The 9,990-nt window shown below is 32.2% G+C and overlaps 3 protein-coding genes and 1 long non-coding RNA gene across 5 annotated transcripts; 3 read left to right on the top strand and 1 right to left on the bottom strand.

Moving 5' to 3' along the window:
- Positions 1 to 16: 16 nt before the first annotated feature.
- Positions 17 to 2,116, bottom strand: LOC141537602 (odorant receptor 94a-like). The gene is made up of 5 exons (XM_074258690.1): positions 1,648 to 2,116; positions 1,105 to 1,503; positions 600 to 804; positions 369 to 524; positions 17 to 284 (listed from the first exon to the last, which is right to left on the bottom strand). The coding sequence occupies exons 1-5, from the start codon at positions 2,004 to 2,006 to the stop codon at positions 204 to 206; spliced, it is 1,200 nt and encodes a 399-aa protein (XP_074114791.1). The 5' UTR covers positions 2,007 to 2,116; the 3' UTR covers positions 17 to 203.
- Positions 397 to 1,082, top strand: LOC141537603 (uncharacterized). The gene is made up of 3 exons (XR_012480951.1): positions 397 to 535; positions 631 to 772; positions 913 to 1,082. It is a non-coding gene; the product is annotated as an uncharacterized LOC141537603 (long non-coding RNA).
- Positions 2,117 to 3,180: 1,064 nt separating the features above from the next.
- Eif3g1 (eukaryotic translation initiation factor 3 subunit g1) lies at positions 3,181 to 5,472 on the top strand. 2 transcript variants are annotated; one of them, XM_074258685.1, is made up of 2 exons: positions 3,181 to 3,340; positions 4,476 to 5,472. In XM_074258685.1, exon 2 carries the CDS (start codon positions 4,478 to 4,480, stop codon positions 5,336 to 5,338), a length of 861 nt encoding a protein of 286 aa, XP_074114786.1. In that variant the 5' UTR covers positions 3,181 to 3,340; positions 4,476 to 4,477; the 3' UTR covers positions 5,339 to 5,472. The 2 variants fall into 2 exon arrangements, with proteins under 2 accessions (XP_074114786.1, XP_074114785.1); XM_074258684.1 differs by having other exon boundaries at positions 3,185 to 3,344.
- A 1,960-nt stretch (positions 5,473 to 7,432) lies between these two features.
- On the top strand, positions 7,433 to 9,379 carry Cdc23 (cell division cycle protein 23). Its single transcript, XM_074258675.1, has one exon. It carries the CDS (start codon positions 7,599 to 7,601, stop codon positions 9,321 to 9,323), a length of 1,725 nt encoding a protein of 574 aa, XP_074114776.1. The 5' UTR covers positions 7,433 to 7,598; the 3' UTR covers positions 9,324 to 9,379.
- The last annotated feature ends 611 nt before the right edge of the window (positions 9,380 to 9,990 follow it).

Raw genomic sequence — 9,990 nt, forward strand, 5'->3', positions numbered from 1 at the left:
TTATACAACGTGTAATTTTTGGTAGATTTCATAGAAACTACTAAGTCTTTTTTTGTTTTTCGGGTAAGTTTAAGTCAAACTTTTTTACCAACAATCGGGAAAAATTCTGACTAGGTTTGACTAATTATAAACGTTTTTACTTCAACCTTCTTGAAATTTTCTACTATAGTATACTCATATACAGTCTATATTAATTTACTAGTTCATGGATCCCTTGCAGACTGTGAATTACTGGAACCTCTTTGATGAAGAAGGTTGTATACTGAGTACGAGAATTTAACAAGCTAAAAAATTTAATAAGTTATAATAACTTAGGAATAAAAGGGTTTGATTATATTTAATCTCAATTTAAAGAATTAAATACTAACATTAGTAAACGAATCCAACGAAAGTTCAATTAACGTACCGCTGGTGTATTTTATTGGCTTAAGGGTCTGCTTTTTCATCATAAGAAGATCTTTTTTGCATTCATTTGTCAAAAAGTACCAGTTCATTTTGTAAATCGAAACACTTAAATCCACGCTCTAAACCAATGGTAAGTATTAAGTCATTCTTAATAAGAGCACACTCAAATAAAAGCACAATTAAAAATACTTAACCTCCAACATAACCTCGTTGCCGTACCAACAGTACAAATAAATTTCCATCAGCATACAGCTAAGAAAAACTAATAAAAACACAAACTCGGGACCCATGAAAGCCAGTTTGGTCAATGATTGAACGCACATACAGAGTATCAGCGAGCTCAAGGAATATTGGACGAAAATAACTGGTGAGAAGACATCATTGGATAGCCGTGAATACCTGTTAAACAAATTATTATAAAATCTTAAACTTGATGTACATAAACAGAAAAAAAAATTTATTGAATCAAGAATATAATTTTGAAAAACTTTATCTTTTTGATTTTAGTAAAATAATTCGGATCTTTAGCCAGATAGTTGACCAAGCCCTGGAAACAGAATCGGACAATTCTTGAACCAGACAGTTAACCAAGAATTTTAAAAATCTGTATCCAGATACTTCATCACTTACCCAAGACTTGAACCAAATTACTTCTAGAGCTATAACTGTGAAGTATAAAAATTAATTTACAAACTCAACTGAATGATAACTTGATGATGATTGATAAGCTTTTCCAATACTTTGCGCTCCAATGACCTGACAGAAAAATGCGATTTTGTAATATTCTCTTGTTGCCTATGCTTGGTTATTATTTGGGTAAAATTTTCAAGACGATGCTTCAAAATTCTCAACTGGCTGGAATTTTGTATCATTACACCAAAAGCGATAGTGTCAAACGATAATCCAATCATACCACCATACGAAAGGGCAATAATTTGGTGACAATACGCGAACCAATATCCGGTGCTGTTTGAATGTTGATAGGGGAACCATCCGCTGATGGGAAGAGTTCTGGTTGGAACGTTCTCTATCATTGAAGCTCCTGATATAGCTACAACAGCGACACATACCAATCTTCCGTACTGTTTCGTTATATTCCTGTGTTCAAACAATAAAAATTTTCTAGTGTAGTAAACTTGCAAAGTAATTGGAGAATGAACATTGTCAATCGTTTTTAATTTTTTTTTCTCACTAAGGACATAATAATTAATAAATTAACTGTAATTAATATTGTATACAAACTTGACTCTCTTGTCATATCCCAATTGTATTTGAGCTTCTTCATCGGATTTTATAATGCAAGTTTTACTTTTTAATAACCGAAAAATTTGTAAAATAGCATTGCGTTTAACAGTCATAAGAGTCAACTTGGCAATGACAGCAATTATCGTAAATGCCATGGACATAGCGTGAACAATATCATCAATATTCTTCGTTAAGAACAAATCAACGATACATGAAATGCAAAAGGTAACCAATATCATTTCAATTATTAGTGTGTATAAATTGTATATTTTTTCTTTTAAAGTTAAGCTCCACCGAAGCGGCACCCAACCGGCAAAAAGCTGGAGTACTAAAAAACTCTCAGGAAGAACCCTCATGTAGACTTGATGAAGTTTCTTTTGAGACTAAGCAAAATACTTGCGAGGACAATGTCAGACCGAAGAAATATATTGATAGAAATAGAAATATATAATAAAATATTGAGACGTCGGTTAGTAATTTTACGAAATTCACTGTTGGAAAAGTGTCATTTGATGTTGAATAAATAATAAAGTCTTCGAACCCTTTCTTTTGTTGCAGCTTTTGCTTGACGAAGGAAAATCGAATATCGCTAACCTGCAATTACGAAATGTCCGGTAAAGATGGGCTATAGAAAATAATAGCTTAGACTTTCAGTAAGTTTGTTTCCGACGAACGACAGTATTAACTCTATTATTTTATTGACTTTTATTTATAAATTAAACGTCGAAAGGTTTAACTTATTATACCTAGGAGATGAAGGTAAGAAGTGCATAAAATAGATAATTAAAAAATCTTTTACTAAGCAGAGCGTTTTTTTAGAAAATCTTCTTTGTTTAGAAGAGAAATTAAAAGCTGCAATCATAGGGACCGGCTTCTAAAGAATTTCTTACAGAGTATTTAATGAAAATGAAATTAGCTGACATTTCAAAATTTTTAGAAATTTTTCATTGAAAAAATTTCAATTAAATAATTAAAAAAAAAAATTCACCTGCAAAAAACTATCAGTGTAATTTTTTAGAAATATCTTTTTAGTTCTATTTAAATCAATGATAACTTTTTTTTTTTTCAAATGGAAAGGGTAGATGAAATTTTTTCCATCTTCGAGTAATTTTATCTATTTTCAAATTATGAACTTTTGAAATGCTTTAATATTATATATAATTTTTAAAAATATTAGAATTTAAATTTGCGCGCCAAAATTCAAAAAGCGCGCGCATGGGTTTAAAATTTGCATATATTTTTATGCTTATGATATATTCGACCAATCACGTTACTAATAGCTTGCTTACGTGATATATTTTCATATTTTTCATCTAAATTATAAGAGTTGATATTTTTCTCTCATCACAAGAGTAAAAATTACCGAAAAGTTCACGTGAGTGCTGACGGGTTAATAATTTTTTTGAATTATTGGCGCTCATTTTTGTTGTCTGCGCGCGCAACCAGTAAGCTTTATTTTAAAAGAGTTCTGCCTTCTTGCGTTTAAATTAATGAACTAATTATTTTTTTTTTTCAGAGGTTATCGCCACCTAGTGTCTAAATACAGAACTGCAGCTTGCGGTCTTCCATTTCGCATTATTCATTAGCTCACAAATTTTTCCGAGCTGGATATTTAGTGTCACAAAATTATTATAAATATTATCCAATTATTATTATTTACATATGAAATAATAGTTATACACATTCAATAGTAAGTAAGTACTTTGATTTATTTAATTTTAGGCTTATAATAGTTCTATATTTTATGAACATTAATTTTTATTGATAGTGTACTGTAGTAACCTCTATGTCAAACATTTCACGTGGAATTTTTATATTTCATAAAATATAAAAATTAATCTAATAAATATTTTTATAAAATTATAAAATTATTTTTTTATTTTAATTTTTTTTTTATTTTCAGGTTAAGAAATTTTAGAGTTTTAATTGGAAAAGTTATTTTATGTTCAAGATTATTTTTTTTTTAAATGCAACGGTTGACATTTCATGACAGTATTTTTTAATTAATTATAAATTTTGTTAATTATATCATCTGAAAATTTGAGTAAGAATTGACATTTTTTTTTTTTTAATTTTTTTAAAAGAAAAAAAAATTTATTTGAAATCTTTCAACAATTAGATGGTGATAATTTTTTTTCTTGCCAAAAATTATTTATAGCTAATTATTGATTAAAATCGGAAAAAGCTTATATCTTAAAAAATGTCAATAATTAAGAAATGACCTTGTATCTTATGAATTATTGAAGTTTTTAAAGATATAAGCTCATCCCGATGTTACACTCTTTAAGACCTTTCATTTGAGTACCCACATCAATTTTTCATATATGTTATATATTTATATATATTATATATATGTATATATGAAAAATATATAAAAAATGCATGTGGGTACTCAAATGAAAGCTCTTGATGAGTGTAACATCAGGATGAGCTTATATTTTTAAAAATGTCAATAGTTAAGAAAGTACAGAGCAATTTAACATAATTAAGAAACGACCCTGTATCTTGTCAACTATTGACATTTTTAAAGATATAAGCTCATCCTGATGTTACACTCATCAAGAGCTTTCATTTGAGTACCCACAACAATTTTTCATATATTTTATATATTTATATATATTATATATATGTATATATGAAAAATATATAAAAAATGCATGTGGGTACTCAAATGAAAGCTCTTGATGTGTTTAACATCGGGATGAGCTTATATTTTTATAAATGTCAATATTTAAGAAAATATGGTGCAATTTAACATAAATCATTATTTATTAATAAAATACTAAATAATAAAATAAAATACTAAAAATTCTCTAATTTTTCAGAAATGCCGGTGGCTTATGACGTAAAATCCAGCTGGGCTGATGAAGTAGAGGAGGAAGGAGATTCATTGCCGCCTCCATCAGAGCAGTACCTCAACGGGATGAAAATCCTGACAGAGTACAAGTTGAACGAAGACAACAAAAAAGTAAAAGTAGTCCGTACGTATAAAATCGAGAAGCGAATCGTCTCGAAGACAATTGCGGTGAGGAAAAACTGGCCGAAATTCGGCGACTCAGCGAACGACAGGCCGGGTCCAAACCCAGCGACCACCGTCGGCGCGGAGGATGTCTTCATGCAGTTCATCTCCTCGAAAGAGGAAGAGAACAAGATGGAGGAGGACTCGCTGGACAAGCTGAAGAGCATGGGCGACAAGGGGATCGTCAAGTGCAGGAACTGCTCCGGAGAGCACTGGACCTCCAAGTGTCCCTACAAAGACACTGTCCTCGCCGGCGGAAAAGTCCCCGACGACAAGAAGCCCGCAGGTCCCCCGGGGATTCCCGGCGCTGCCACCGAGGCCGGAAAGACTGGAAGCAAGTATGTTCCTCCGAGCATGCGCGATGGAGGAAACAAACGCGGGGATAGCATGCAAATGCAGCGCAGAGACGACACCACTGCTATTAGGATCTCCAATCTCTCTGAGAGCACCAACGAAGCCGATCTCGAGGAACTGGTCAAGCCTTTTGGGATTGTTCAGAAACTCTACTTGGCCAAGGACCGACAGACCAACTTGTGCAAGGGCTTCGCTTATGTTCATTTCAAGTTCAAGTCCGAGGCTGCCAGGGCTATCAATCACTTGAATGGATACGGTTATGATCACTTGATTCTTAGTGTCGACTGGTCCAAGCCTCCTGAGAAGAGTACTTAGATTCCCTTTTTTAAGCTCCAGGGTGACAATGTGTGCTTTATTTTTTTTTTTTTATCAATTTAAAATTTTTTAAGTTGGAAATTATTGTAAAAAAATCTTCTTTGATTTTTGATTAAATTTAATTGAAAAATTTATTCAATTTTTTATGCACAGTAATTTTTTTTTTAATAATACTAACATTAATAGACAATTTTCATTATTTTTGTAACGGCTTAATTATTATAGAAAAAATTATTTTTTTATATTATAATTGGTTACAAAAAAATTTTTAATTTACATGTGGGGTCTCCATTTCAATTTTAATTTTTTTGAATTTTTTTGAATTTTTTTTTTTTTTAATAAAAACAATGTTTAAAAAAATTTATAAATTTAAAAAAAAAAATAATATTCAATTTTTTTTTTTAATTGTTCATTTTTTTATGGACTTTTCAAAAAAAGATAGAATAAAAATTTTATCAAAAAACGAGCGCCAAAATTTTTTCCGAGTTTTGAAGGCAAAAATATCGAAATCTTTATTTTTTTTTTCGCAATATTTTTTATTATAAATGCGCCGTAAAATTTAGCAGAATAAAAAAATTAAAAAATGTTAATTTTTCACCTAAATACGGCCAAAAATAGAGTGGACCCCACTTGTAAATAATTACCAAATTTTTTTAATGTATAATTTAATTAAGATTCTTTAAATGAAAAATAATATTTATTAATAATACTGAAATGTAAAAATTTTTATCATTATTTAAAAAAAAATAAGCGCACACTACCATCATCACAATAACTTTTAATTAAAATAAAATTCCACCAATTGGTATCCAAAAAAAAAAAAAATTTCTTTATAATTTAAGCTTACATTTAAAATTAAAAAATTTTATAATCAATTGCTAATTTTCAAGTAAATGATAATAATAAAAAAAAAAAAAAAAAAAAAAGTAGGTAAAAATAATCTTACATGTTTTGCATTGAAACACCACCTTAAAATTTTTCCTTTCTTTAACATAATTGGGTATTTGCATGATTTTGATATTCATAAACTTTTGATATTTTTACATTCTATATAATTTTTTAAAATTTTTGGAAAAAAAATTTTTCGATTTTGTTCTTAAAAATTTAAATAATTTAATAAATAAAAAAAAGCAGATATTTAAATGAATAAGTAGCTCCATCTCGTGTATGTGACGTCATAGTGCTTATTTCATTTGAAATTTTAAGCGCCAATCTCTTGTAAACACGTGGCAGGTGTAAACAATTGTTGTGTTAATTGTGATTGATTAAAAAAAGATCTGGTTGTGTTGTTTATAATAAAATAAAATTATTTAATTACTCGAAATGTCGTCAAAAAATGAGTTTTATTGGTGTATAGCTCCAACGTGTAGAAATACTGGTAAATTGACACCAGAAAAAATTTTTATAAATGTTTCATTAAATTCTGTTAAACGGAAAAATCAGGATCCACTTTTCGCCGAGGCATTTTTATTAATTCGTTGATAATCACAAACTACACTGTTGAACTGATGCTTCTCAAAAGTCTTAGTATAACAACATTGACATGTTCATAACCTCCAAACACATTCACTTTAAATTTAAAAAAACATTTCACAAAAATTTATTTCACTTTTAATTATTTTCAACAAAATCTAGCATTAAAAATAGAATGTATAAAACTTAAAATTGAAAAAAACTTAACTTTAAGTTTTTTAGCAATGTAAAATATTATACATGACTTAAATGCTCATTCAAATATACGCGCTACAAACAGCACAATGACGTCACACCAATCACATCACGTTTTACATCACGTGACTTTTATGTAATTTAGGATCACTTTTATTTATTAAATTATTAAAATTTTTAAGAACAAAATCGAAAAATTTTTCTTCCAAAAATTTTAAAAAATTATATAGAATGTAAAAATATCAAAAGTTTATGAATATCAAAATCATGCAAATACCCAATTTCAATTTTCTCCTTAAAAAAAAAAACATTTTTTAGGGATGGAGGACTTAAAATAAATCTATGGCGCCATCTAGCGTTAAAAATAAATACTACTTACCAAATCCTCCAACATAGTTCCTAAAATGTCCACGAGCCCCACAGTGATCTTCCGAAGTAAACAAGCAGTCTCCATCAAAGCGTCACCAAACTAATCGGTATTTATTATTTTTAATTACTAAATAATTAATTAATGTTGTCAAAATATAAAAATTAATTTAGACGCTGAAATTAAAAATTAGAAGGTTATATTTAAAAGATATTTAAAGATAAAATGGAGGAGTCAGTGTTAAAACTAGACATAGCGCAGGTTAAGAAAGACATTTTGTTAGCAATAACAGACTGTTACCAGCGCGGGTTATTACACACAACAAAATGGCTGGCAGAGTTAAACTTTTCTCTAAAAAACGTCCCCCCACCCCTGGACAGTACCCAGAAGCTTCAACTAGTGGAGCCTTCCTTAGAAGAAGACACGTACATCCTCTCAAAAAGCTACTTCGACCTAAAAGAGTACGACCGAGCAGCGCACTTTATAAAATCGGGAACGTCCCCAAAGTCGAAGTTCCTGTACTTCTACTCGCGGTACTTATCAACGGAAAAAAAGAAAATGGACGACATGACAGACGTACCTCCGGACCCGCTGAAGAACGAGGAGCTTAAGGCGCTGTGCTCGGACCTGCGTAACGAGCATTTGTCCAACAACCTGGATGGGTTCGGGCTGTACCTGTACGGAGTGACGCTGAAGAAGCTGATGCTGACCCGGGAAGCTATTGACATCCTGGTGAAGTCGATCCACGACTACCCGATGCACTGGGGAAGCTGGCTGGAGCTTTCCCCGTTGATCGGGGACCGGGAGAAGCTAGAGAACCTGATCCTTCCTGACCACTGGATCAAGAAGTTCTTCATGGCTCACATGTACCTGGAGCTGCAGCTGCTGGATGAAGGCCTCGCGCTATACTACGAGCTCCAGGGGATGGGCTTCCAGAAGAACGGGTACATCCTGGCGCAGATCGCGATAGCGATTCACTACAAAAGAGACGCCGAAAAGGCAATAGAGACCTTCAAGAAGATCATCAAGGACGACCCGTACTGCCTTGATAACATGGACACGTACTCCAACCTGCTCTACGTCAAGGAGATGCGGGTCGAGCTGGCCTACCTCGCACACAGAGCGACGTCCATTGACAAGTACAGGTTGGAGACCTGCTGCATCGTGGGTAACTATTATAGTTTGCGTTCCGACCACCAGAAGGCGGTGATGTACTTCCATAGGGCGCTGAAGCTCAATCCGCAGTACCTGTCCGCTTGGACCTTGTTGGGTCATGAGTTCATGGAGCTGAAGAACACCAACGGAGCTATCCACAGCTACCGCCAGGCGATTGAGGTCAACAGAAAGGACTACCGGGCTTGGTACGGCCTCGGTCAGACCTATGAGATCCTCAAGATGCCGTTTTATGGGCTCTATTACTACAAGCATGCCCAGCGCCTCAGGCCCCATGACAGCAGGATGATCCTCGCCCTTGGAGAAGCTTACGAGAAGCAGGACAAGGTCCAGGATGCTCTCAAGTGCTACTACAAGGCCTGCAATGTCGGGGATATTGAAGGCATGGCGCTCATTAAGTTGGCGACTTTGTATGAAAACCTCAATGAGGAGGAACACGCTGCTGCCGCCTACACTGATTTTGTCATGGACGAGTTCAGGAATGCCGACAGAAACGAGCTCAGTCATGCTTACAAATTCTTGACGCAGTATCACTTGAAGAAGGACCAGCTTGATCAGGCCAATCACTATGCTCAGAAGTGTCTTCAGTTTGATGAGACCAAGGAGGAAGCCAAGGCTCTGCTCAGGACCATCGCTCAGAAGAGGATCACTGTCGAGGATATGGTCGTCATTGAAGATATGAACGAGACCGATCCTGCTGATGCCAATCAGAGGACTCCTGCTACGCCTGGCAACCAGATGGCGCCTATTAATCTTTCTTTTACTCCGACCCAGTAGATTTTTTAAGACTTGTAGGTTAAACAATAAAAATTTTACAAGTAAAACAAAAAAAATTTTTTTTTTTTTTTACTAAAAAATTAATCCTAAATAATCTAAAATAAATTAAGTGTTGATAAATATCGGACAGTATTTATCTGTCCACAGTTTTAAGTAATTACCATTTTTTACAAATAATTTTTTTATTATTAGTTGACATAATTTTTATTTTTAAATTTATTAATTTATTTCACCGACAAATATAATTTTTTTAATAAAAAATAGCCGTTTTATTGATTTATTTTAGATAACAAACAAGTTAGTTAAATTTAGTTTTTGAATTCTCTGTAAGATGGCGCCAAAAACCGGAAAAGGTACTACGTCACACTCCCGCGTAAATTTAAATTTGAAAAAAATAATTTCGTTAATTTAAAATTGTACGTTAACAAATAAATTATTAAAACTTTTTTTTTAATAATTTCAACTAGATTTTTTAAAAATAATGAAATTAAAAAACACCTACTAATAATTTATTGATAATAAATAACAAAAAATTAAAAAAAAATTTTCGTGAGTTGGTGCAACGAGCAGAGAGTGTGTTATCAAACACGAGCGCAGAAATTTAATATAAATTTATATTTACAAGGCAAAAAAATAATTTTAGATTTTTATTTTTGCTTTTTATTTA

The sequence above is a fragment of the Cotesia typhae genome, unplaced genomic scaffold, assembly GCF_013202065.1.
Source record: "Cotesia typhae breed Kobodo isofemale line unplaced genomic scaffold, CoteBio_Ctyphae scaffold_91, whole genome shotgun sequence".
Classification (NCBI taxonomy): domain Eukaryota; kingdom Metazoa; phylum Arthropoda; class Insecta; order Hymenoptera; family Braconidae; genus Cotesia; species Cotesia typhae.

Coding starts and splice junctions, on each gene's coding strand:
- LOC141537602 (XM_074258690.1), bottom strand. CDS start 2,006: ATGAGGGTTCTTCCTGAGAGTTTTTTAGTACTCCAGCTTTTTGCCGGT. Junction 805..1,104: donor CATCATCAAGTTATCATTCA/GTTGAGTTTGTA, acceptor TTTGTTTAACAG/GTATTCACGGCTATCCAATG. Junction 525..599: donor GCAACGAGGTTATGTTGGAG/GTTAAGTATTTT, acceptor CCATTGGTTTAG/AGCGTGGATTTAAGTGTTTC.
- Eif3g1 (XM_074258685.1), top strand. CDS start 4,478: ATGCCGGTGGCTTATGACGTAAAATCCAGCTGGGCTGATGAAGTAGAG.
- Cdc23 (XM_074258675.1), top strand. CDS start 7,599: ATGGAGGAGTCAGTGTTAAAACTAGACATAGCGCAGGTTAAGAAAGAC.